This window comes from Lineus longissimus, chromosome 15, assembly GCF_910592395.1.
Source record: "Lineus longissimus chromosome 15, tnLinLong1.2, whole genome shotgun sequence".
In the NCBI taxonomy this organism is placed as follows: Eukaryota; Metazoa; Nemertea; class Pilidiophora; order Heteronemertea; family Lineidae; genus Lineus; species Lineus longissimus.
In genome coordinates, this window is record NC_088322.1 from 11,004,861 (window position 1) to 11,032,552 (window position 27,692).

The 27,692-nt window shown below is 40.5% G+C and overlaps 4 protein-coding genes and 1 long non-coding RNA gene across 7 annotated transcripts; 4 read left to right on the plus strand and 1 right to left on the minus strand.

The window, feature by feature from the left end:
- Positions 1–1,382: 1,382 nt before the first annotated feature.
- LOC135499988 (uncharacterized) lies at positions 1,383–3,144 on the minus strand. Its single transcript, XR_010449376.1, has 3 exons — positions 3,049–3,144; positions 2,312–2,324; positions 1,383–1,849 (listed from the first exon to the last, which is right to left on the minus strand). It is a non-coding gene; the product is annotated as an uncharacterized LOC135499988 (long non-coding RNA).
- Positions 3,145–4,365: 1,221 nt separating this feature from the next.
- LOC135499787 (FMRFamide peptide receptor frpr-18-like) lies at positions 4,366–7,040 on the plus strand. Its single transcript, XM_064790742.1, has one exon. It carries the CDS (start codon positions 5,580–5,582, stop codon positions 6,600–6,602), a length of 1,023 nt encoding a protein of 340 aa, XP_064646812.1. The 5' UTR covers positions 4,366–5,579; the 3' UTR covers positions 6,603–7,040.
- A 1,451-nt stretch (positions 7,041–8,491) lies between these two features.
- On the plus strand, positions 8,492–11,152 carry LOC135499788 (uncharacterized). The gene is made up of 3 exons (XM_064790743.1): positions 8,492–8,748; positions 9,466–9,558; positions 10,291–11,152. The coding sequence occupies exons 1-3, from the start codon at positions 8,613–8,615 to the stop codon at positions 10,416–10,418; spliced, it is 357 nt and encodes a 118-aa protein (XP_064646813.1). The 5' UTR covers positions 8,492–8,612; the 3' UTR covers positions 10,419–11,152.
- Positions 11,153–11,719: 567 nt separating this feature from the next.
- LOC135499851 (uncharacterized) lies at positions 11,720–14,436 on the plus strand. 2 transcript variants are annotated; one of them, XM_064790826.1, is made up of 3 exons: positions 11,720–11,868; positions 12,942–13,037; positions 13,588–14,436. In XM_064790826.1, the coding sequence occupies exons 1-3, from the start codon at positions 11,757–11,759 to the stop codon at positions 13,713–13,715; spliced, it is 336 nt and encodes a 111-aa protein (XP_064646896.1). In that variant the 5' UTR covers positions 11,720–11,756; the 3' UTR covers positions 13,716–14,436. The 2 variants fall into 2 exon arrangements, with proteins under 2 accessions (XP_064646896.1, XP_064646897.1); XM_064790827.1 differs by having other exon boundaries at positions 12,945–13,037.
- Positions 14,437–15,309: 873 nt separating this feature from the next.
- LOC135499822 (uncharacterized) lies at positions 15,310–26,908 on the plus strand. 2 transcript variants are annotated; one of them, XM_064790785.1, is made up of 8 exons: positions 15,310–15,399; positions 21,831–21,919; positions 22,393–22,595; positions 22,833–22,980; positions 23,513–23,672; positions 24,101–24,358; positions 25,688–25,854; positions 26,040–26,908. In XM_064790785.1, exons 1-8 carry the CDS (start codon positions 15,393–15,395, stop codon positions 26,559–26,561), a joined length of 1,554 nt encoding a protein of 517 aa, XP_064646855.1. In that variant the 5' UTR covers positions 15,310–15,392; the 3' UTR covers positions 26,562–26,908. The 2 variants fall into 2 exon arrangements, with proteins under 2 accessions (XP_064646855.1, XP_064646854.1); XM_064790784.1 differs by lacking the exon at positions 15,310–15,399 and adding an exon at positions 15,442–15,571.
- Positions 26,909–27,692: the final 784 nt, after the last annotated feature.

The following is a 27,692-nucleotide window of genomic DNA, read 5'->3' on the forward strand; positions in this document are numbered from 1 at the left end:
GTATAACCTGCAAATATAATTCGAGACGAGATATAACCCTGATTTTGCATGACCTGAATTTCGCTTCAGATTCCGATCAAGGTCACCTTAGGCACTTTGGCGTTTCTGAAGCAACCGCGGTCATTACGTTATTGCAAGACTACACATGCACAGCTAAGCTCTCCCGGCCGTAAAGGCTACACGATTTCCCTTTTCATTCATGCCGAGTATACCTTACAGGTCAGAATCTGTGAAGCAATGTCATTCTTGAGTGGCCTACTGATAATAGGGTACCTACATAGGCGTCAAATGAAAATCATAAAAACTCACCCACTATGCAAGTAAATAGGTACGACACAGACCCAATCATCGCAGTCTCTGCTGGGCTCCTGCCGAACTGTTCAAGGAACACAACATAGGGCCATACAATAAGCACAGACTGAACGAAAATTGACCGAAAAATTAAGCAAAGACGATTACCCATCCATGTGTCTCCTCATAAGGGATGCCTTTCGTAGCAGACGACGTGAGGAGTTTCTTTACGACATCTGGAGGTGTCGATTCCTTCTTGATTGAAGGAAGGTCACTGGCATCCTCCAATTTGCCCGCATTTGTTTTCATGGTTGAAGAACCGCTGAACCTTTCGCTGCCTATGTCATGACCTTAATGATTGGATCAATGCCGACTATTTCTGATGAGACGTATGGCCTATTTTTCTTCGTCCTCAAATGATGCATGTTCAGAGTTGCGCAAATAACACCATCATAAGGTCATCTTGCATTACACTAAAAAAATAGAGGTACATGACCATCAGAAAATCGAAATATGACAGTTTGAGAGTGCGGTTTGAAGTGTTGTGACAGTAAGTTGGATAAATATAGCCGTCCGAATAGTTTGCTCTTAACATTTAAAAGCGAAGAGAATTATTCTGAGTGTTCGCCTTTAATAATGTTACAGTCATGACGGTTGTGTTAAGCCGCTCTCTTGAGTTCACCTCATTAACCATATTCATTTTAGGCATTTGATCTTTAATGCCCTAATTTCTGGGAAGGCCTTAGTATTTTTCATAGGTTTTCTAGAAATCCGAACATTCAAGGAAAAGTCGGACAATGTCGGATTTTTGTCGGATTAATCAGAAAAAAGTTAGAGAAACCATTGGGAGTCGGAAAAAGGCTCTTACTAGTGGAAACCAATGAATTAAACAAATAATCTACTATCGCCCCCGCTTGAGCTTCTGATGAGTTGGGATGTTGGCGTCTCATCGGAGCGGATGCTAGTAATGGCCCTTGGGATTGATGTTTTCCAGAGCAATCAGTTGGCACGTGATGTAAAGCGGCTAATGGCGTTTTTTTTGCCACACTTTACTTAATACTCTTGACTAACAGAATACAACGTCTCTAAAATATAGGCACGGCATCTTTTATTTCTCAAGGATATATTATAAAAAGAGTCATTCCACTTTTGGCATGACTCTTTTTTGTATGACTTACATAAATCAATGCAATTGGGGTATCATTTAATGCAGTAGAGATCTGATGCATTGATCAGCCCCGCAGAATGAATTATAAGCATACCACTGTAATAGTAGAATATCGAACCAGTCTAAAATATTTGTTCTTCGTGTTGCTCCTTCTGTCCTTGATGTTGTTTAATGAATTTAGCAAAATCGAAAACGAGTACACTTTGAATCCCTCAAGATTACTACTGATACAGTGGCCTGTTGGGCGTTCCGATCAGATTTTCCCGGCAGTAGTACCAATCATTTCCGTCGTTGACGCAGTCGTGCCCACCAGGGGCGGATATGGACGGTCCACAGCACGAGTATTGGTCCCACTCCCAGCGGCTGCAGACAGAGCCGTGGTGGCCGCAGCTTAAAATATAAAATTAGACTTTCAACGCGATTTATCTACTCGATAGTACCTTTTCGCTTAACATTTTAACGTTATTTACCTTGACGTTTCATGAATACTCAAACGGTCAATTAAAAAATCAAGACGTTTTGTCATGGAACGTCAAGGCAAAACATTTAAATGTTAAGTGAAAAGATGAACTTTAGGCGTTCCCGTGGGCGTTTCGGGGGCTTTGGAAAAATCACTATTATAGACGTAAGACTATAGTTTCGGAGAAAGCAGGTTACGATGGCTGTCAAAAAACCATGGCGGCATATATCGCCGAAATGCTTCATGACCTATCTGCACATTTTTTAATTATTATTTTCATCTCTTTGAAGACAACCCGAATTCACTGTACGAGCAAAGCGATGCTAAAACACGTTCTTGGTTGAAATATCTGTTAACACCAGATATAATAATACGTTAACTGATTTACTTACGGGAGTTTGTGTCCTGAAAGAAAATATCAAATATCAGTGTAATGAAATGTACTAAATTCGCAAGGTAATGTTGAATTATGGAGCGACAGAAAAGCACTATTATACACTTTTATCTTTTTCACAGATATATCACTGTACCACATGCTATAAGGTAAGATTCTTTTGGCGTCGACCAGGAGCTGACATATAGTGTCCCAGATGTTCCAACGAATGTGATGGTGCCAATCCGAAATCGAAAATAGACCTGCTGTTCCGAAACGTTTGTTGTAAAACTCCTAAGTAGTATAATGTTGCCAAGAGTCGCTGCTTCAGGTTGGTCCTATTATAATCTTAAAACATTTGAAAGACGTACAATTTTCTTATGACGCTGATTAAAATTTTATGGTGAGAAAGCAGGCGTAATATAATATAACCTAACATTCAGGATTACACGTTCCGTTATTACTTTATTTTTTCGGAATAGCGGGGATTTCTTCATTTTAAGACTAGCAGCGGGCCTTCGCACTAGCGGCCTGAAATCCAACCCTGTTACGGCACTTAAATTTTCTGAACTTATTTCATTCATTACACAATCGTTATCAGAAACTCAAAATGGGCGTTGAGCGAATGGCGCCTAGCATAACGGCAGGTTTTCACCAAGTGCAATTGCGAGAACGAACGTGTTATGTAAATTATTTGCATGGAAATCGATCCATCAAAAGCATCCTTGCGTTAGAAACAAGTCTTAATATACAAACCTTCCACGGCGAGAATCAGTCCGATTAGGACCAAAACCGCAGACAATTTCTTTAGTCCAATCCTGCAAATCATGGCCGTTCCGTTCTTTTCAAGGTGGCTTGGTGAACTAAATGTTCAGCTATTATTCTCTGAGAATACAAGTGCAATTACTCTACGTTAACATGTATAACCTTTGTTTTAAAGTTGATGCATAAGCGCTTTGTGCAGTGCCCGGTAAAAGTGTGCATTAGGTACGGCCATAATGATAGATGATGCCAATGAAAGATAGATCTTCTAGTGGTGAAACGAGAGTAACTGCCATTACATGATGGATTTCATGCAGGTGCCACAGGAAATTAAAGGCATTGGTCACAAATGTCAGATTATAAATATGACAAAAAGTATTCATCTTTGCGGATTCTATTGTAAACGTTAGGAAATGATTGGACATTGTCATTACCGTTTGTAAGTTTGTTTTGGAACTGGATATGATGAAAATGTGGACATGAAAATAGCCTTACACTGTGCGTCTATTTCGACATTCGGTTGTAATGTATCTAAAAAGGATCAATAGCCGCATGTGCCTTGCTATCCTTAATCTCAGACAGGACTCAAAGCAGAAGGTCGTTTTTATACAGAGTTTACCACTCAGTATCAACATGTCTGTCACCAAATTTCTGCCGCACTGAGATTTTTCATCTATCGGTTGCTTCGGTTAAAACTAACAGAGGGTAGAAATTTCACGTCAAAATATCGTGGTAGACGGGTACATGTCTTAGTATCAATACGCTTACTACTTGCCTACAGCCATAGCGTCAAGGTAGTCTTAACCACTTCTCGCAAGCTGTAGCATTTTACCAACAATAGTTCATTCATTTTCCTACATCTAGATCCGCTAATTACGGTACATGCACAAATCCCAAAACGCGTTTGAATAGATTTTTATGCATTCTCATAATGGTACACCTTAGATTCGAAGGGCTGCTAAAGTTGATGGACTGACACAATAAAAACGCTATATGAAAGTATTTAATGACGTGGCATCACCGTGGACTTAAATCCTTCCATTAACGTACCATAATGGAACCTCATTAAAAATATTTATGATATAGGCGCCAGGCCGTTTATTTGCGACGCGCCATTAATTGCTAAAACACCACAGGGCGTATTCAGGGTGTAAAAAATTCGAGCCAGAGGCAACAAGGCTATCGGGCAATACGTGCGGACCAACTATGTAACCTGACTAATGTCGGGCCGAAGGCAATAGGTGCGCAGTCGCTGAACGGCTCTCGTGTTGCACATCCAGCATGACATCCAGCATGACAAGCACATCCAGCATGACAAGTACACGTGCACCAATGGATATCATCATGATGTTTCAGTCAATGTTACATCGCTGTCGATCCAAAGGGGACACAATATCCTTTCTCGACTAGAAAATTGACGGCATGCCTTTCTCAAAAGGTCTCACTAGAGCGATATCTTTACAGAACCATATATTAGAGAGGATGACGAAAAATTGAAGTGCTGCCTTCAGGTTTTGCACTTACCAGTCCGTTGTGTTTGCCGCGCTGATTGTCCTCCTATGTTGGGTTTGCCTTGATCTACACCGTATGTGAACACTGATGGCATATGGACAAAAGCCATTTCGAAGCCACTGTCCGCCGGATTATATATAGAGTGTCCCTACGCCGTGAACTTCTGAGCCAACCCGGCCTAACAGCGCCCTTCGAGTCTTCCCAATACAAGTGCTACAGAAAGTAATGTTTGATCTGAAAAGTCGGTGCGATATCAGAGTAGATCTCGTGCCTTTTAGTCTCAATGCACCATTTACGTTTACATATTTTGACTCAATAAAATACCTTATACGAAAGTCCCGACTTTATTTCGAGAAGGAGTTGAAAAAGGTACATCACAAGACATGACTTGTTGACGAACTATTGTGAAAATGGCTAGTGTTTCCAGGTATCTAATTGTTCGTTACTGATGTAAGTATTCTGGTGGATTCTTAATGCAAAAAAGGAGTCAACAGGATATTTCCGCATGTCTGCGTATAGTCTATCTCATATGACCAGCAACAGCAAAACTAGGCACGTGTTGCAATAGACTTGGTTTGCTGTGTAGAATTGGGACATCGATTAGGTTTACCTTTGTAATGAGGGATGCTATTCTTCGCCTTGTAGATGATTTCCGCTGCTATCAGTTAAACATATAAGCTTCAAATCAAAATCTATTCTACTCTTCGTTGGCCGAAAACATATGTTCATTGTAGTTGACTGTTGCACATGTGATTTTGACCAAATTTTGAGTGGAAACTAATTAAGAAAAATGGAGGCAATCGTGTATTGAGGAACCCCATTTCTGAGCGGTGGGTGAGCGCGTTCGTGATGTGATGTCAGTCCTGGTGGCTTTTCGTGACATCTACCTTTTAAGAACCGATCGCGAAACCTCTGCGGGGTGCATATATATGTTAACCTAAAATCTTCAAAGGTGTTTCAAAGCTCAAAGCTTTCGGAGCTACATGACTTTAGTTGGAAGCTGTTGAAGAACAATGGCGGTCCACTTAACCGATAACGATGTTTTCAACTCCAGTCGGGACACATTTTACGAAGGCTTGCATTTGAACCAATTGTCGAGGTATACCTGGTTAGCAGTAGCTCCTATTATCATTTTCTTGGGGACAGTCGGTAATATTTTAACATTTGTGGTCCTGAGGCGCCCAAGTCTTCGATCGTCGACAACGTGTTTCTTTCTGCGAGCGTTAGCCATGACGGATTTATTAACATTGGACATCGCCGCTGCATCAATAATGGTGACTAGGGCCATTTCCAGTAACATGGTACTATCGGACTTTCAATGTCGTGTGCAATTCGTGGTGATTCCTATCACCACAGATACGTCATGCTGGATCCTAGTTGCGGTGACTGCGGAAAGATTCATAGCAGTCTGGAAGCCGCTGCATGCAAGGCAAATATGCACTGTAAAGAAAGCAAGGGCGGTAGTCGCAGGAATTGTCATGGTACTTTTAGCAATAAACTTGCCAATGGTATTCTTCCTACACCTCGACTCTAATGGGATGTGTCGGCCCTATGACAAACATAGCTACTTTGCCGAAGAGGTTTTTCCTTGGGTCGACCTCACTATATTTAGTTTTGCACCTTTTACCCTCATTTCAACACTCAATATCGCTATTTGTGCCATGATATACTTGAGAACGCAAACCTCATTGTTTCGTCATCAGTCGGTGTCGGCGGATCATAAAAACAACTCATTGACAAAAGATGCTTCGTTTTCGTCAGTTACCAGAATGTTAGTGGTTGTTGATATAGCTTTCCTGGTGACAACTTCACCTACTGTCCTCTTCAATTTATGGATACCAGACTGGGTGAGTTCAAAAGATCCCTCCCTAATGTCATTGCTCTCACTTGGACGCGCAGCGTGCAATCTAATTATGTTCATGAATAATATGCTGAATTTCTACCTTTACATTCTGACGGGGTCAAAGTTTCGGATGGAGCTTATTGCGTTATTGCACGATATTAGAACGTCACTTGTTCGTTGTAAGTGCATTTGACGATAAGGGTTTGTGCATCTTCACAAAAATGTTACCTCTTTAACGAAAGACGGCAGTGATTACACAACCTTTCAACTTGTTCCATGCAACTGACCCTTTTCTGAAAGCGCAATAATGTAAAAGAGTGTTTTCCTTTTCAGTAAAATGCATGGAAAACATGCAACACTGGAACATTTCAGACAATAATAATGCCATATACCTACTTAAGGTTGCAAGTTTAGGTCGACATGTTGCGTGTTCATGAATACATGCATGTTTGAACATTCCAAGTGGTCGTTTTCCTTTGACAGATATTGTAAATGGAACTCCATGAGTAAAAAGTAAAGCATATGTACACAGTTTGCTGCTTCACGTATCTAGCATGACAATTGAATACGTGATACATTGGCGGTATAATTTCGTCTGCATTATCATCATTGGTGGCCACTTTGCCGCACCCAGCACTTTCGTATCGGGTAGTTGTAAAACAAGAAAGACAGAAACAAAACAGAATCGCAGGAACGAAACACAGGAACCGCCACTCCTGTGGCGATTTCGGGTCTGCAGACACCACCATGTAATTGGCCTGTTGCCATGATTGCTGCATGGGCGTAGCGTGTTGATCGATGTACCCGATACTCGTCAACAATAATTCGCCACCGGAGTGTCACTTCCCAATGTGAAGTGCTCCTGCGTTTCTGCCTTGCTTGTTTTACCACTTACTTTTACCATGGCAATCTTTTATTTTTTGGTGTGAGAGGATAGCGTTCGAAATTGATGGCATATATAATTTCACCATACTAGCCGCTTATGATTAAGATACAGTTACAAATCTTAAATGACAACAGTTGTCAGTCACGAGGGTGTCCTTATAGTAGAGGTTTTACTTTATAGTCGTAAAAGCACACAAAAATACATTTCAGGCAGATTTGCAAGTGCGAACAGAGCTTTTTAAAGTAATAACTTGTTCGGGCAATATTTGCGTCTTATTCACAAACATCGCCCGTATAATAGTAGGATACGTGCACAGTATCACTGACGGATATAATTTAAACCTGAAAGGTACTTCATCATCAACCTGCCCGTCAACTTTTTCCGAGATATGTATTAACAACTTCTGTCGTCTGGGTGTATTTTATGGTTAATTATCAGGCGCTCCCTTCTAATGTGCTACAGAGTAAATAGCTAGTAAGTATTTCGGTAGACAGACATATATTATATAGTCCGTTTACATTTACAATATAGCAAGCACAATGTAATATCTTTATACAGCTTTTGTGTGCCACCACCAAATTTTACGAATATCATCTACTTGAATTTGTAAGTTTATTCCAGTCGTACGTCAATTCCGTACATTACAGCAGAGTCATTTTTCGTCACTTCTTCTGGTGTGCCCGCGAGTATGAAGAAAATCCTCAATATAGATATTACAGTCAGACAATGACGTTTAGGGAAGAAAATGCAGCCATAATAGTCCGTTCAATTAAAGACGCACAACTATCGGAGTCCGATGTGTGATCAAAATGAGCCTCGATCGGGGGTCGGATGCCCTTAGTCGTACGTAGTGTGTGAGAAGTTGTGCTTTGGAACTTAATGACGTATGGTTTCTTCCTTTCCGAGTAAATACATACCTCCTTCAATAAACTTACTAAACCGTGCTATGTTTCAAGATCTACGTGATTTGGTTCAAGAAAGGAACCCAACATGACGCACACCAGTCAACCCTTCTTGTCGTTTAATCAGTATCTTCCTCATCTGCATCTGAATCTGTATCCATTTTGCACGTTTTCAGAACGCTCCATAACCGCAATATCACTTATTGCAAATTATTATTGAAGAGTCTGTCTTTCTCTGTCAGAACACAATTACAGAAAAAATTACCACAATATCATATTTATAAGTGAGCAAATAATAAGTGAACACTATTGCCAGGGAACCCGTCGTACAAGTCATATCCTCAAGAACTCAATTCATCACTCGGCCGTCCGTAAAGGCGTTGGCTTTCGTTCACCCGTTGAGATTTTAATCAAAATGAAGTTGGTGCTTTGTCTTATCGTTGCGGCAGTGTTTGCACTAGTCGTTGTCTCTGCCGACGAGCCGGATTCCTTTTCTGATTTTGCCGAAAATCTAGATGCATTCGATTTCCCTGAAGAGCTGGAAAAACGACGTAAGTGTTACGTAGCTTTTGAATTTCTTTTTAAAGTCGATATCCAAAACAACTATGCAAAAGCGTTTGTTAACTCTTAGAAATGAAGGTTTTAGTGCAGTGCTTCTGAAAAAGTTTTAAAGGGTTTCGGCCAACTCAAATGTGTACCCCGTAGAGGTATTTTGACAAAAGAAAAACCTCTTAGGGTTTTTCACTTCAGATCAGTCCCTTCTGTACTATCCGTCGGTTGCCCGCCACCTCTCCGAGTCAAGGTGAACAACCTTAAAGAGCGAATTCTGTCTCAAAATAGATCCTACCTTTGGTTCCTGTTACGGACTTTGCAGTTCCTGTTTCGGAAATTTGCAATTTTTGAAATTCGTTTCTACCAAATAACACAGAAAATGAAGAAATTAAAAATAAAACTGAATGATCACATTTCTTGATTTCGAGTTTAATCCTCTGGAAAAATGCGGTCCTCCCAGCTGCCTCTCTGTCAACGGCGTCATTCTGGTGCGGCGGCAAAATACTTATTATATTTCGCCTATCCGTACAGACCAGTGAAAATAATTTTAGATCAGTGGACACTTAAAAGGGAGTATTATCATTTTAATCTGCAAAATGGGCATTTACAACATGTATTATTTTGGGTTATTACTAATCATACGAACATCAGATTTGAAGTATGGTAGATTTTATTCAATATGTTCATATCTGTATCTGTCATTGCTATCTTCCTAGATAACGAAGACGAGTTCGGCGGCTGTAACGCAAGCGGCAACAAAGTCAAGATTTCAAAGTCAGGCAAAGTCACCGAGAAGGCCTGCGTTGGAGGTAAGCCCAAAGTTTATTTCTTTATGGAAACTTTTTGATTATATTTTTATTAGTTAACGGCAATAACGCCTTTTCTGCCGCCTGGCGTAAATAATGTCGCACAAACATATTTGAGCCATATGACGTAATGTCGATGGCCCATATCGTGCCTGTCATGAATCTATGACAAAGTAGATATTCATATAAATATTCATATGAAGTCATTGACGGAGAATATAAATTGTAGCAACTATGATACGAACATTACGGTTGTATATACAGTGGTAATAGATTATGCAATGGAGTCAGTAATAATGTCATAACAACACTTACTACACCATTATAATGGAACGAACAGTACATAATCCATAACTGAATTCTCGTTATAGAATCTATAAGTTAACGGGCCATCATAGAATCCATAATGGCCCTAAGTGAAGCTATGATATAAAACGAGTTTTGTTGTAATCGAAGTTCATCATAGATTCTACAGCGATATTGCCGCATGTTCCACGTGTTCCACCCGATGAGCAAATAACGTGGTTTGGCAGGCTGACGCATTTACTTACGTTTCATTTATTATCAATCTTCTCATAAGTTATTCTCTATGCCACGGAGGATGTCAACCAAAAGAAAACGAAAGAGTTAATCTGCGAAGAAGTTCCTTATGTCTGTGTTTTGATTGTGTAGTATTATATCGCTGTTCGCTTGCAACACTTCCTTTACGACCTGCATGTCTTTGTTTCTTTTCAGAGTGGTCATCCTGGACCCGGTGCCGACCGTGGAGGAAGGTCTCTAAGAGGGTGACGTGTAAGGTCGAGGACAAGAAGACGAAAAAATGCAAGGAGCTTGATGAGGAGGAGCGTCCCTGCAAGCGTTAAATAAGTGCAGATAGTTGGACTCACTTTGGACAGTGTTTGTAGCTTACTCGTTTTCGTTTCGAAGGAAAATAACAGCGCTGGTGAACTCGCGCTCAGCATTGTTTGCTAACAGTGACGTTTTGAACATTGTGCGTCAGTTGAATTTCAGATAAAGTTACGCAATAAACCAGATGCGGAAGGTTCTCAGGGCTGTTGTTAGCGACTTCGATTTGAAAACATTGGCATCGATAAGTGCTTCTTGCACCATATTCATTTGTTTGAATGACGGCCTGATAAAGTGGGAACGTAGATAGCACCACGGTATTAAACAAACGTTCCACAATCAATGCAGACCAGTCACTTTGTGAAATCGGCAATGAAATGCGAGATGGCGGCATGGTTATCTCTTGGGTCTATTTGTTGAAAACATACTAAACGCTTGCGTTAACTTAACATAGCGTTATCTCCTTCAGTTAAGCCCTTTAGACTTAACGCCAAGTTAAGTTAACGCCAGCGTTAGTGATAACACCTGTTTTGGCAACTGGGGCATGAATATGAAGAAGCTATCAATAATACACGAACAAGTTGCAGATCTGGATGCGTGTTGTGAAACCATGTATGCAATGAAGCGAATGTTTTTCTCTGTAGTGGAATTAATACTGTATTAGGTATTCATATTGTGTGTAAGAGTCGATGATTAAGGACTAAGCTACCAAATATTGTAAAAAGACGAGATTAAAACTTACGTTATTGTACTTCAAACTTTGTTGTTGTTTTTTTTCGCTCCTCACCTCCAGTTTTTTCGTCTCCCAACTACGTGGTCCATTCAGGCCGGCGTAGATTTCATTTCCCCGAGCGATTAGCAAATACTGCTTCTACTTTCGTCACCCCCCAATAGTGAGCTCATCGATAAATAATTGCAATTCCAGAAGGTTTCGGAACGGGCCACAATAGTGCCCAGTGTGATTTTATCTCAAAACTGACTTAAATTCATATCTTTTATCTACCATAGTCATTTCAAATAAGCAGACCACAACGGCCTCCGAGACACACTCGAACAATATTTGCGGAAGACAACCGAATTTTGTCTCTATACGTCATTCATACGGTAAAACCAGTCGTAGCAGGTTGAGATTATCCTTTCCTCGTTCCATTCCATAAATTCATATCCAAAAGCGTATCTTACTAATTTACGAAATCATCGTAAATCTTCGTTTTTATAAGTGGACGCAACTATAATGCAAGCGGACAACTAAGTCAGGGGAGATAACATCACTGAGTTGTCGCATCCGGCCAGTTCATCAACTTGCCCATTCCTACAAGGCATTCATTGGGTTTTGTTCCGCACAACTTACCAAAATGAAGCTGACTCTTTGTCTCATTTTTGCGGGGTTCTACACACTGGTTGCCGCTTCAGCTGACGAGGAAACGTTAGGGCCTTTTCATTTTTCCGAGGAGCTGGATAAGCGAGGTAGGTGAATTAAATTTGTCTTTTTCTTAGTCCATTCGAGAAACATTTGTATTCACATGACCGTTCCTAGATTTTTTGATATTCCGCAGTAAGGATAATGTACCAACGAAGCAAAAATACCGTGACGGTTATGGCTATCGATGTTACCAAGAATGCAGTAATATTGTCGATATTACAGAGGCTGCGCATCGTTTTTGACACTCGCTGCCCGACTTCATAAAAAAAGAGTGAATTATTGCGTCGGGGACAACGCGCTGAACATTTTCACTTTGATAGACATGTGCATACGGCGGAAATAATTAAGTTGTATTCCAAGTTGTGGTGATAGCTTACGACCTGGATAACGATTCGCTTACATCCGTCTTATTCGCTCGTCCAAGTTGAAATTTGAAAATATGTAAAGACGACAGGCGGAATATCAATTTGAAAACGTTTTGTCAATTTGACTGAATAGAAAATTTTACCAGATAGCTGCAATTCGACCTCTGATATTAATTGGAGTGGGAGTCAGAGGAATGCGTAACAGCCTATCTCTTGTATCTAATGTTAGGTATTGTGTACATTTGAAAGGAACAAGAACAAGACGACAGATTGAAGACCGATATGGTGTTATGCAATGACACTTAAACCAGATCCTCACTAGGAGGCTAAGCATTGTTACCCTGATATTCTCTCCTTGAGCCCCAAAGGCAGAGGTTCTATTTATATTAGGTAATGCATTATTCCAATGCATAAGAATGCAATATTAATGGCTCCTCACTAATTGGTAGGATGTATAAGCGACCATAATATGGCATTCCGTACACACGAAGCTTACGCAATAACAAGGCATTTATTTGTTTATTGGCGCTAATACGCATATTTTATTTGTTTTGGGAATAACATAAGGCATTTACTATTAATGAAGTGATCAACGATAAGATAAGTTAATGCTGATAAGCAGTATATCAGGCCCCTGAATTTGGCACATCCAGTAGCCAATTAATTCCCTCCGGTATAGATCTGATGCCTTCCCCTGCCTGCGGTGCAGTACGCTTATACCTATTTTGATACCGTCACGTCTTGCTTTCCAGAAGGCGACCAGGAAGAATTCGGTGGCTGCAATGCCAGTGGTAATAAAGTCAAAATTACTAAGGACAATGAGGTCATTGAGAAAGCTTGTGTCGGAGGTACGCTTTGGTCAACACATGGGACATGTGTGCGTGTCCTAAATGTAGTTTACAGTGTCATTGATCAACTAGTAGGCATTCATAGCAAAATTCCTAAAACCTACATGTACATATGCAACCTTGCAACTATGCCATGAATTTAAAAACGCACGGTATCTGGACTCCCCACTTTTCGGCAAAAATGTCCTTGATATACCACTTTGACAGAATTAAATCAGGCACATTATGTTTTCATCTTTAATGTTTCTTCGTGTGTGCGTATTCATTTATCTCTATGTATACACTATTAAGTAAAATTCATGAATAACACAGCCGAATTCATTTTCATTTATCAACTTCAGTAACAGCAGTATCGTTGCAGTATTTTAAATTTATGGGAATTTTTGGGACATCTGCTACAAACTGCAATTTTTTTATTTAAAAAAATACGAAAGGACTTGTGTAATCCATCAATTTATTTTTTTAGAAACTTTCGTTTATCGCCAAAAAATTAAGAATCACAAACATTTGGAGTATTTGGAGGGGTTTATATTACCTTTTTCTTTCTCAGAATGGTCGGAATGGACCCGATGCCGACCGTGGAGAAAGGTATCCAAGCGCGCCACCTGTAAGCTCCAGGACAAACAGACGGGGAAATGCAAGGCTGTTACCGAAGAAGAGCGCCCCTGCAAGCACTAGATTGTTGGACTTTATCATGAAGGACACTGTTACTTGGCTTTCTTATTCTACCTCAAAACAATAGAAACATAGGCAGAAGGCTACGTTAAGCCAATTCGTGAATGGAAGAGGACGTAGTTCAGAGGTAGCACTATAATATGATATCCTGTCTACTTTTTCATGAACGTTGAGAAAGATCGACTCCTCAGAGAATTCTGCTTAAGACCGTGTACTAAATAAACTCAAAATTTACATAGTTAACAATTTACATTCTGCAGTGACTCAAAAGCATTCCGCGAAGTTACTATTTATAGCTCACAAGGTCATTTGCATAAGATATTGATGACGTTTTAGTCACGTGACAGTCGGACATCGACACTTATTTCTACGCATTTGAGCTTATTTCAAAGTCAATTATCTTTGACCCTGCATTGTTTTTAGCATGAATGATACCATAGAGTCAGAGAGAGAAATATTCAGAACAATTATGTAGTATTTCCAACACTCGGACATGTGCCAGATTGAATCTAACTGCCCTAGTTAGAAAGCCTGAATCCATTACGAAACCGCATGTTTGTAAGACATTGCCTGTAATTCAGCGATGGGGAAATAGAGGGCAGCAGCTGCAGTGACGTCATCTTTGCGGAATGCTATTCTGCTTAAGAACAAGTACTAAATAAACTCAAAATTTACAAAGTTAACCATTTACATTCTGCAGTGACTCAATTTCAGTTTGAAAAAATGTGTTATGGTATCGTAATAAACACGATTTAAAAATCATATTCTTCGTAGAATTTTTAATGTTCTCGTATTCACGTTTTTTTCCAGCTTTTGCTCTGGTCACCGCGATTGCTCAAAAAATACGATCGCACGGAATCGCACATGCCTCTTGTCATTTAGCTTTGGTAATCTTATCATGTAGGTAATCAGGCCGTCTTAACTGTATCAAATATGCAAAAAAAGCGTTATGGAGAAATGGTAAAACGGATGCTATCTCTAACACTGCGGCTACTTCATTCCAAATCTCGCGAGAATTCTTTTGGCGAGCTTGTATTCAGTATCAATTAATCTCTGCATTCAAGCTGATGACAATCCTCTGATAGACCCATGAAGAATTTGAAAAAAATGTGGTTGTGTGTGGTGCAGCGGTTTTGGCTGAAGTTTCAACCATCGGGTTGGTGTAAGAAAAAGGTGGCCATAACTTCAATATGTTTGTTCTTTTTTGTTTCATTAGTAAACTATTTTTCTAAAGGTGTTCGAATTCAGGTCGCAGCGATTTTAATCGCTCGTGTGCGGGACGCTTTTAATAAACAAAGCACTTTTTGTGACTTCGCCAACAGCGTGTGAACAGACGCCTCGACGCTACGACGCCATGCATGGCGCAACGTTATGACATCGTGGGCTCATCGGCTTGCTGTTCGCGCTGAATGCTCTTACCCTGGACGGTCAGCGCATTTTATTTTTGTCGCTGATCATTGGTTTACCGTTAAGTGTCTGCAGATTGCAACGAACGAAATTGACAGAGGACTTTACTGTATTGAATCTTGAGTCTTAAACAGTCATCCACAATCGGTAGATTTGCGCCACGATTGCAGAAGGCGCCACTGTGGAATGACAACAAACCAACACGTGCTATTTACATCAGACCTCGATTTGAGCCAGATCTCGATCGGTGATCGAATTAAGGTGCCAGCAACCATGCGAGGTAAGCAATTTTATATCATTAAATATCTAGAGCATTTAAAATCTACCGATTGATATATCAATTATGGATACATAACACGTTTCTGGTGCTGTTTCCTCGGCGTGGGTGATGGATGAGGACAAAGAATTCTCTTGTTTGTACCAGGCGTATTTAAATCCGGCTTTTTCTGAAGGTAAATGCTCTTGGATCGATCAATAGCCATGCTTCCACCATAAAGCTGTCATTGGTAAAGTATTTATAGCTTACTTATATATCATTATGGTTCCTGGCGTGTCTAAGTAGGCCTACTCGAAACGGCACAATGTATGGACGGTTCGTGAAGTTATTTTCATAGGCCTATTGATTTGGTAGGTTTCGCAGGAAGGTAGGCCTAGACTATAGATCCATGCACTTGATTGGGAACAACGTTCACGAAAACGTCGCGTCTCGTCACGTTACAGGGCCATGGCGATTTAGCGGATTCTGCGGATTCTGCGGAATCTGGTCTGCAGCGGATTTTCTATGTTATGGGTATCCGGTCGTTTCGCTCCCTGACGTTTTCGCCCCCAGTCTTTTCACCCCAAAACTTAGCCTAATACCATTAGGCCCCACGTGGTGGCGCTGAAGGTGGCCGCTGCCGTGATGTAATGTAATCAAGCTAAATCAAGAGAGTGTCTGAGAGTCACTCTACCCAAAAACTAGTCGTTTCGCCTCCTGGGACTTGGGGTGGTTTTAAGGATCGTTGCCAGGGTCTCGGGCTTGTCACCTTTCCTCGCATGATCTTGCTGGCTGTTTTGTCATCAAGAGTGGGATGATTGACTCGGGTGGACGTTTTAGAAAAATCTTTCATTTATTATGGGAAATTCTCTGTTTAAACTGATTAATTTGTCATCTGGGAGTCCTGGAAATCATCAGTCATCATGTGACTTGAATATCTTAACTTATGATGGATCATCAAGGCAATCGTATGTTGCTCGTGCACAATTTTGCGATGATGTAAAATAAAGAGAGACGTGTCAACCAGGCCAGTGTAGAAGTTTAAAATGTCCCCTGGAAAAATTGTCCGTCCCTATTGTATTCTGCACGATATTAGCAAATTAACGAATGAGCGAAACATCACTGGAAATGAGCGACATTGCTTCCCATTGGCTGAATACAGTAAGGAGAATATGGAGCCGATTGGTAACGGAAATTTCATTACAGCATTACAAAAATAGTACCAAATTGCGTCCACAACCACTTTTTTTTAAAGATCCAGATCGTATGGAGCCTTAAATTGCATAGCCAATATTTGATACAACTTATTTTGTTGAAATCGTTTGTGAGTTTTGTGCACTTTTAACAGTTTGGCAGGACCACCGAGCTGCATACAACCAAGGAAATTACTGTGTATAGTGGGCTGACCTAAGGTCGAAAATCACCTCTCTTCTCGAAATCAGAGCAAAGTCATTAGCATCCCCAGATCAATTTTCAAAGTTGAAAAACTCCAGGATTTATGTATCAAATTAGCTACTACGAACGATATAAAACCTTTGTGCACTTTTTCTATAAAAAAGAGACAAAATTACTCACTCAGAATGACGTTATTCCCACTGGGAACGAGTTTTTTTATACTAAAAATCCATGAAAATCCGAAGTTTTTTTGCCTTTTTTCATCAAGTTTGCTTGCCGCCACCATTTTCTAGCTAAATCATGTGACAAAAGCTTAAAACCTTGACCCCATTTACCTTAGAAGTGTTCAGAACCTGTACATTCAACACTAGAAACCTCGACTCCAGGTCAACAGCGTTGTTAGTACAGGCCGCAGCTAGATGGCGAGATCGCTTGGTGGGGGCCGTCTCCACAGTGGTGAACTGCTCACCGAAAAGGACAATTTTATGCTATAAAGACAAAGCCGGAATCAATGCAAATACCACCCTAGCAAATGGAATTATATTGACAACACTTCCAAATACATACACGTTCGCTCGGTTCTGCAATAGCGTGGTTTCAGTGTTGAAGGCGCGTGTAACGTTGCCGCGATGATACCGCCCCCGAAACAACAGCGCGGGCATGACGTCAACACATAGCGCTGCCATCTATTAGGAACTGAGGGAACTATTTCACAATGTCGCTCATTTCCAGTGATGAATGACGTGTGTTTTTCGGGTGCGTAACGACTTACACGATTACGGGCCAACTCGGCCTATTACCAACACGGCCTGGGTTATAGGTCGCATTAGGAAGTTGTTTTTTTTATTCATGCTCCCCCCCCACACCGTAGTTCCTAAAATCATTGATTTCTCGGTCCTTACAGTATGTCAGTGTTGATTCAGCAGTTGTTTTGGCAAAGACATGTTTTTTGGGAGTTTCTGAAACCTAGAGCGCTACTCAATAGGCGGCTGACAAGAAACTACGCATTTATACTGTTGTTGCCGACGTATGTGTACACTGAACTTGGGATGTGCGTCGGCCCCGTGTTGAAATGCCGTCCAGTGCCAGTTGGTGCGTTTTTCGCTGAGTTGTGCAAAATTCAACATATCTCAAAAGTTGATTTTTGTGTAGCGTAAGAAACTGTCTTTCATAGGAGAATGGTCTCTGTAAGAATTATTCCGGAAGAAATGTATAATATTTGGGGTTTTTCGTGATTGTCCGGCCAGAGATCAAACAGGCTACTGAAGAAAGACTCTGATTTACCAGAGATCAAACAGGCTACTGAAGAAAGACTCCGATTTACCAGAGATCAAACAGGCTGCCCAAGAAAGACTCTGATTTAACAGAGATCAAACAGGCTGCTGAAGAAAGACTCTGATTTACCAGAGATCAAACAGGCTGCTGGAGAAAGACTCTGATTTACCAGAGATCAAACAGGCTGCTGAAGAAAGACTCTGATTTACCAGAGATCAAACAGGCTGCTGAAGAAAGACTCTGTTTTACCAGAGGTCAAACAGGCTGCTGAAGAAAGACTCTGATTTACCAGAGATCAAACAGGCTGCTGAAGAAAGACTCTGTTTTACCAGAGATCAAACAGGCTGCTGAAGAAAGACTCTGATTTACCAGAGGTCAAACAGGCTGCTGAAGAAAGACTCTGTTTTACCAGAGATCAAACAGGCTGCCCAAGAAAGACTCTGTTTTACCAGAGGTCAAACAGGCTGCTGAAGAAAGACTCTGATTTACCAGAGATGAAACAGGCTGCTGAAGAAAGACTCTGTTTTACCAGAGATCAAACAGGCTGCCCAAGAAAGACTCTGTTTTACCAGAGGTCAAACAGGCTGCTGAAGAAAGACGCTGATTTACCGGAGATCAAACAGGCTGCTGAAGAAAGACTCTGTTTTACCAGAGATCAAACAGGCTGCTGAAGAAAGACTCTGTTTTACCAGAGATCAAACAGGCTGCTGAAGAAAGACTCTGTTTTACCAGAGATCAAACAGGCTGCTGAAAAAAGGAGGCAAATGTTTTGACCACAGTTTTTTTGCCTTTTATATAAGGAAAGAATAATGAGTAGGCCTAACTGTGACACTCATTTTCGCTTCTTTTACACACCAGTTTCCGCATCATCATAAACATCGATTGCGAATATTCTTTGTAGCCCGATATTGCACGAGAACAAAGAATTCGTCTAAATAAATAATTTTCCTAAAGTAATGCAGAAAATCACTATTGTCTGCAATAATAGTTGAGAAGTTAATTTTGATGATTAGCATGATCAATATAAATTGGAATGTCTTTGTTTTAAGCAAAGGACTAGATGGCAGCACAGAGGAAAAATACTTACCAGGATGTAGCTTGTTACATCACCCTTAGATATTCAAAGCTGGTAGGCGCGGAATTTAAAAATGGATGAGAGCAAATGTGGCAGTTTTCTAATTGTAAGGGTTTGGATGACTCCGACCAAGGTGTTTAGCTGGACATAAATGCATGGCCATTTTCAAACTTCTATGTGAAATAATCACATTATCTTATTCCTGATAGTTCAATTGGCTTTCTCAACCTCTAAAACCTATGAATAGACACCAAAATCATGACTTTAGCATGAAAAACAAGGGAGATCCGAATATTATGTTGATGCATTTTGGATTTCTCACTGAACCAATCATCTGATGTTACTTCTGATAGTCTCAATGTGATCCTTGACCCCTAAAACCTAGGTATAGACACCAAAGCCAAGACTCTAGCATGAATAATAAGAGAGATATAGCGATTTTGAGGTGATGGCGGCCATCTTGGACGCCATCTAGAAAAAAAACACTTTCCGGGCCTCAAACTCCACTAAACTTTTTGGATATTGTTCTTGACAACCAACAGCACCGAAATCCGTTGAAAAAAAATTTGTTACAATTTGTTGTCGGTTAAGCTGTTGTTTTTCATAAATTGACCTAACTATAAATCTTACTTTTATGTAACACGGAGGAGTGATATCTATGATATAATACTAGGTCATGATTATATAAGTCTATTACATGTACAAGTACCCACATAAAGGAAATTCTCCCTTGATGGTAAGTGCATTCTAAACTCGGGACGTTTCATCCTTTGTAATGGGCTGAAAATAAATTGACCTGACTATAAATCTTACTTTTATGTAACACGGAGGAGTGAAACTAAACTAAACTTTTTGGATATTGTTCTTGACAACCAACAGCACCGAAATCCGTTGAAAAAAAATTTGTTACAATTTGTTGTCGGTTAAGCTGTTGTTTTTCATAAATTGACCTAACTATAAATCTTACTTTTATGTAACACGGAGGAGTGATATCTATGATATAATACTAGGTCATGATTATATAAGTCTATTACATGTACAAGTACCCACATAAAGGAAATTCTCCCTTGATGGTAAGTGCATTCTAAACTCGGGACGTTTCATCCTTTGTAATGGGCTGAAAATAAATTGACCTGACTATAAATCTTACTTTTATGTAACACGGAGGAGTGAAACTAAACTAAACTTTTTGGATATTGTTCTTGACAACCAACAGCACCGAAATCCGTTGAAAAAAAATTTGTTACAATTTGTTGTCGGTTAAGCTGTTGTTTTTCATAAATTGACCTAACTATAAATCTTACTTTTATGTAACACGGAGGAGTGATATCTATGATATAATACTAGGTCATGATTATATAAGTCTATTACATGTACAAGTACCCACATAAAGGAAATTCTCCCTTGATGGTAAGTGCATTCTAAACTCGGGACGTTTCATCCTTTGTAATGGGCTGAAAATAAATTGACCTGACTATAAATCTTACTTTTATGTAACACGGAGGAGTGAAACTAAACTAAACTTTTTGGATATTGTTCTTGACAACCAACAGCACCGAAATCCGTTGAAAAAAAATTTGTTACAATTTGTTGTCGGTTAAGCTGTTGTTTTTCATAAATTGACCTAACTATAAATCTTACTTTTATGTAACACGGAGGAGTGATATCTATGATATAATACTAGGTCATGATTATATAAGTCTATTACATGTACAAGTACCCACATAAAGGAAATTCTCCCTTGATGGTAAGTGCATTCTAAACTCGGGACGTTTCATCCTTTGTAATGGGCTGAAAATAAATTGACCTGACTATAAATCTTACTTTTATGTAACACGGAGGAGTGACCCACTTAATAACCCAATCGGGCTGAGTTTTGATATCTATGATATAATACTAGGTCATGATTATATAAGTCTATTAGTATGTACAAGTACCCACATAAAGGAAATTCTCTCTTGATGGTAAGTGCATTCTAAACTCGGGACGTTTCATCCTTTGTAATGGGCTGTACTTGTTTTCTTGCCTCGTAGTCTTAGTCCAAGCCTCACTGCCTTCCTTGACTTTGCATTGACCCGCAAAAATACTTCTGCTTGAGAGGGAATTTCTAGTTGTACATTGCGCGTGTCCAATGAAATTACCAGTGCATGAATATCTTTGGCAAACACGATTTTGTGCAGCTCGCAACCAAAAGTAGGCTAGTAGGCCTATAGTCATGTTTTTCGCTTGCCCACAGGGCCTTAGAATATGTACTGTAGATTATAAGAGCATGTTGACGTTCATAAAACAATATGTTAACTTGGTGTCATAAGCTAACAATGCTCTCCAGCGAGCGGGCTGAGGGTCTGCCAGTTCAAAACAAATTCATTCACTAACGCTGGCGTTTAAAACTTAACTTTGCATTTTACCCTTCAGTTAAGCCCTTAAGATTTACCGTCTGTAAGTTAAGCTAGCGCCAGCTTCAGTGACAATGCAAGACTTGTTTTGAACAATCAGGTCCAGGAGAGCCGAATCTCAGAAAATCAAGCCAAAACAGCACAAGTTATATGATACATGAGAATATCATCGGAAAGCCAAAACTGCAATTGTCGTTTTTTTTTCTAAGAGTGCCATAGTACGGAAGCAAGGCATGTAACCGGGCTCACCTTTTACATCATGGTAGCTGTTATTCCTCGATCAAATGAGACCTATTATTTAATTCCTATTGCAGAAAAAGAGAGCATAGGCCTGCCCGCAGTTGAGACATCAGGCAAGGAGCTAGACGGGGATCCACCTCCCTTACCGTCAGAAGACATGCCGGTGAGTTGGTTGAACTGCCCATCAAAAGGAAAAGTGCCAATGGTCATATGGTTAATTCAATTGAAAATGGGGACCCTTTCTCCTTCGCCAGAGATTGTATACCCCTCCGACAGGTCTTCGAACGAAATCTGCCGCAAGAATCGTTCGAGGTGATGATATAGCTCTTCGAATGTCTGGAAAGCCTTGGTAACAGTATCCGTGTTTTTTTAAAAATCTTGACACATTTTGAGGGCAGTGAGCGATTCAGATACTTTTTTATAACCTTATCTCCAAAATTGAGTCGCACCAAAGGACATACTCCACTTCCCTCATCAATCAGGATAAGCTCTTCTACTTCCTGTCTAGGTAGGCCAATCAGACGCTTTCAGTGCTGCGACCTGTGCCGATAAGACGGAAATGGTATGGTAATTGCTCTTTTGAAGCAGATGACAAAGTATGTATGATTAGAAAATGATTTTGCACCTTTTTTGCAGGCGTTACCCCTCCACAAACGACAAGATTTCTGGGCATGGATAGGCAACTTGTTGTTTTTCCTTGGGCTAGCGGGCGCCATCTGGGGGATCGGCAATGCAAAAGGCTGGTATGCACCATCCGGGTATGCCCACAATGAAAGTGAGACGTCACAGCAGCGCTTCCTCAAAGAACCAATTACCCCGGAACCGGGAGTCAGGGGCAGGTCAGTCAAACATTTTGTTTTTCTGGTTCTCGGCAATTTTTGTAAACACTTGGCTAATCTTGAGTTGAGGGACTTCATTCAACTTCGGTGTTTCGATGGGCCACCACCCATTCGCATCCTGATAATGATATGTTTCAAATACCAATATAATTATGTCCCTGTTACACAAACAGCATGGACAACATAACCTTAATCAAATCTTCCTATGCTAATACCAGAATCCTTTCCTCTCGACAGGGATGGTGTCGGGGCTTCCGGAAGGTGGTACTACTGGCGACTCAAGCCTGAAGACCAGAACATCTACACCCATCTGTTCGTGTGGATGTCGTACGTTGCCCACCAGCTCTTTGCTTGGACTGCGTTATATTTGGCTCAGTATTTCAAGGTAACTATTTACATGCATTCTCGAAGGTTTTTTTGTTGTTGTTACATTGTTTATCACATACATATTTGATACTTTCTTTGTAGTGTAAGCCGTTCCATAGCAATAACGTTTTGACTTCTTCCTTGGCTTTTCACCAGGTTGTGCCTTAGCCGAAACGGCGTTTATCTCTTATCCCTGCTGGATTACAAAAAAAATAATGTTTGACTGTCATGTAACTTATGAAAGGTGTTTTCTCGATTAGAACAATGTAAGAGACGACTGAACACAATAATACTTTTTGAAAGTCAGCAAGATAGAGATTAAATGTCGTTTTGGCCACGAGAGTAGATTGCTTTGTACTTCTAATGAAAACATGCGTCGAAAAGTCAATTTCCCTTTCTTGGATTTGAACCGCAGAGCTTTAGTTTGCCGGTCCAATGCTCCACCGATTTAGCTATCGGAATTCCCTGATATTCAGAACAATGTGAAGCTACATGTTATACATGGTGAGCATCCTCCCATAAACAAATCCCTAAAACTTTATTTCTTTCAGAACTTGCCCTCGGCTACTGGACCGCGATTTAGTACAAACCTTGAGTGGTATAACTGGATGGGTATTGCCATCAACATTGGCTTTCACCTCCTTCACCTCCTACAAACTCACACGACATACGATGCACTGGCTGCTGATGTCGCTATCAGTAGTTCTCAATGTAAGTTTTAAGATATGTAATTTCGGCCAAATGTACGTTATAAGATAAAAGAATATTTGATATTGGTCGAAGTTTATGATGAATTCTTAGCCACAAGGTAAGCAAAATGAGTGCCAACACACCGATCTTTGAGTTGATTCATCCACAGTCTTTATTGAACACGGTGATAATCAGATTTTTCAAGATTGACCACGCTACCTACGGTGACGTATTGTAATAACGTGCACGACGCATGTCAACAAGCGTAGGGCTTGGAAAGGTTCGTCATGCAATTAATATGATGTTTGATTCGCGAAATTATTCTGTTATCAAATACTGAAAGAAAAGTTTCAATTCGTTAAAACGACGTTTTTTCAGATCTTGTGGGCAGTAGTCCTATAAAAAGTGATATTTTTTTACGCTTACACAAATTCACTCTTTCTCTCCAGGCTCAGTTATAATGCTCATCATCTACATATTCATAATAGAATATCGCGACAGAGGCTATGCCTTCGGCTGGCCCTCCCAATACGACACTGGTTGCGCAACTAAGGTCCGGTTGACTTACGGTCCGATGTACCTTGTCCGCAAGTACCACGGCTATGCATTCAGCTGGGGAGCCATTTATACGTTCTGGTACCATCCCATGGAAAATACTTGGGGACACGTCCTAGGTTTTGCGCACACCTACATGATTCTAGTTCAAGGTAAATATTGAAATACCAGAAAAAGAGAAACGTATTTTAAGCTCATGCCTCTTATGCAAGTATCAATTCGTGTCTTGTCCCCCCCCCCCCCCCCCCTCAAGGGTACGACACCTTATCACCCTATAACGACATCTTAAGGCTCAAGCATCACCCTTTTTTCACCAATGCTACTTTTTCTTTCGTCAAGACATCACCATCAACAATATATCAGTTATCACCGTCATATAAAGTAACCGAACTAATTTTACTGGGTAAGGCTGTATGTTCGACAAGACATCGACACATTAGCATCCTTATTCTTTCCAGCTTCGCCAAATTTTCACTAAAGGAAAAATAAATACTACTCAAGCATCGGCAAAGATTAGTGGTGATAGCTTAACTACCCTTGAGGAGGGGGGGGGGGGGGGGGGGTACAAGAAACGAATTGATACTTGCATTAGTCTTTGTACCTAATGGAACTGTGGTCAGAATGGGAGTGTTTGTATTGGCGCAAAGAAAAAAATGCACCTCATGCACCCTTTTACACATGTGATTTGTCCCCCAAGTGACGGTCAACGTAGAAGAATTGCAGCAGCATATCGCGATTTTCTGAGTTCACATATACATGTACACATATGTTATCTAAAGGATAGCGTTCATATAGGTCACATCATTGATCACACACATAGTGCATTGTGCCCGTGTTCATAACCAATATCAAACCCTGGTGATATCTGGCGCAGTATGTCTCGCTTATGAAATATCGCCTCGCATCGCTGCAGGCGAACAAGTACGTATGAATAGAACGATACAATTTGAACTTCCTTATTTTGGGGTTGAATATCAAGGACAGATACTTGTAAATGTTATAAAATCTCTGTGGCGCTTTGCCAAATTAAAACCTGCATAACTCACCTCAATTTTTCACTGATGCCCTATATGTGGATCACAACTATAACTAAGGTAATCAGTCTGAACAAACTGAACTGCTGAGTGCATCGCCGATAATGATTTGCCTTAATGATGACGAATCATACACACAATATAGTTGTTACATTATACATGTATAATCAGTCCAAAGATACATTATTAGTCTAACGTTACACACATGCATAAAGCAACACATCTGCCTTTTGCACGACTGAAGATATTCAGTAATACCTCATCACGGACCAGCATGGTGTATTCGCCTTTTGCAGACGATAATTAACACTACGCGCTGCGATGCCTCCCGACGGCCGATCAAGGAATACGCCTTCAGCGGAAAAGTGTAAGGATATCTCTTCACTTACTGCATCCCCAAACATGCATCAAAGCCTCGCTAATAACACATCACGCCCTTATTTTCAGGAAGTTTGGTGTTTACGAAGATGCACCTGAACAAGTACTGGCGCTTCATCCTGGAGACCTGGGTGACCTTGCACGGGTCGTTGGTGGCCTACCAGACTGGCGGCCCAGATCATGTCATCTGGCCCATGTTTTGCTTCGGCTTTTCCACAATGGTTGTAGTTACTCAGGTAAGTTAAGCATCATCTGGCTACTTTAAAGATAGATGGGCATCTTCCGCCGTACTTTTACCGACTAACAACGCCGTTACGCGTGCGTTCTCGCAATCGCATCAGTGGAAACTTTCCGGGCTTAAAAGCCGCCGTTTCCGTATTAGTGTCATTCTATGAAATTGATTCAGCTTTTACTCTTTCAGATCTTCACCTTGCCGTTCTGGCGAAAGATTCCCGTATGGGTACGTCCTTTCCCAGCACTTATACTGCTGGCCGTCATCATCTATTGCTACAGCTGGATCCCCGACGCACAAGGAAGATACTTTGTCGGGATGATTGAGGTCATATTCATCCCTGCCCTACTCCTCCTGGCTCCACTTGCAATATGGTTCCTACTCTGGCTGTATCTAAAAGTGGAAGAGAAATGTAAAAACAGGAATACAGACTCTCAGAAGCCGAAACGAAATCTAGCATCGTCCATTTTGTTTTTCTTGTGCAGTATCACTATACTCTCCAGCTGTACTGTCATAGGATTTCTAATACAATATTTTGATACTAAAATGACACTTCCGACCATGATGCCAATTTTGAGTTTTGCGTATAGTATCATTGTAAGCATTCAGCTGATCGTGTCGAAGCAAATGTTCCCTTGCACTGACATCATGCCCCGGAAAGTGGCACCTGCTGACTACGACGTGTCTGATGAAAAAGAGAAGGAAACGTAAATAGGCTGACCAATGTATTTAAGAAATCAACTAATACACAATGCCGTAGTGCAGTCATTATGAAAACAAATATATCTAAACTTGGTATTCATAGTATTTATATAGGACCATTTATATATTAGTATACACAACGGCAATGTTGAAAATGTACATTAAGGACGTAATTCTGCAATTGAAAATGTTTAATTCAATTACAAGTCAAAACTTTTAACGAACGGCGTAGGAATTTTATAAGCACGGCTTTTAATCAAAATTTATATATGTGAAATTACACCCCAAGAAATATTGTATCCTCAATTATGTTTATAAAACAATGCTTTCGAATAAATGTTTTATTTTTCTTAAAATACTAGACGACAATGGAAGCTATTACAGAGCATGCGCATCACTTACGACTCCCACTCCGACTTCAACCTTGAGAGTCAATTGCAATGGTCTAATGACAACATCGATTGAAATCAATTGACGGGTGTTTTCACATCAGTAAGCTACGTGTGCCGAAACGGCAATGTCGAACCTTTATCAGTTGAAAGTGACAAAGAAGTTTTCCAAGGAGTGTTGATGGCCTCTGACTTGGACAGAGATTTAGTCCTATCGCCATGCCATTGTCCAATTTACAATTTGAAATAACATTGTCCATTGTAAAGATGCAGGTGGATTAGCAATTGAAAAACGTTCGTTTAATTAAATTGAATCGAATTTATCACTACAAAGTAGATGACGTCTAGCCTACGACCCCTGGCGGTATAACAGCACACTAGGAAGTGTCCGCGGTGACTATGTACTTATGAGGATATGCCAGTCCCGAAGTTCTGTTATGAAAAGGACTATATCCCGGTTCTCGATCCCAAATCTCGAGTCGTACTGTAAATGTCACTTGCTGGTGGTAACTCGCGTCCCAGGCCACTAAAGCTCAAAATGAAACGTATCCGCTGAGTAGGCGTCTCTGTTTATGAAGCGGTGCTCCAAAGCGCTTTCTTCGGTGCATATACTGTCCAAAGTATTTCGTCGCCTGCTTGGGGTCTTCTTCATCATCATTGTTACTGTTCAAGCAGGTGGTCAATGCAAAATGTTTAGAACACGTAGGCCAATAACACATTCGGTCATCACCCTACGTTAGTATCTATCAAA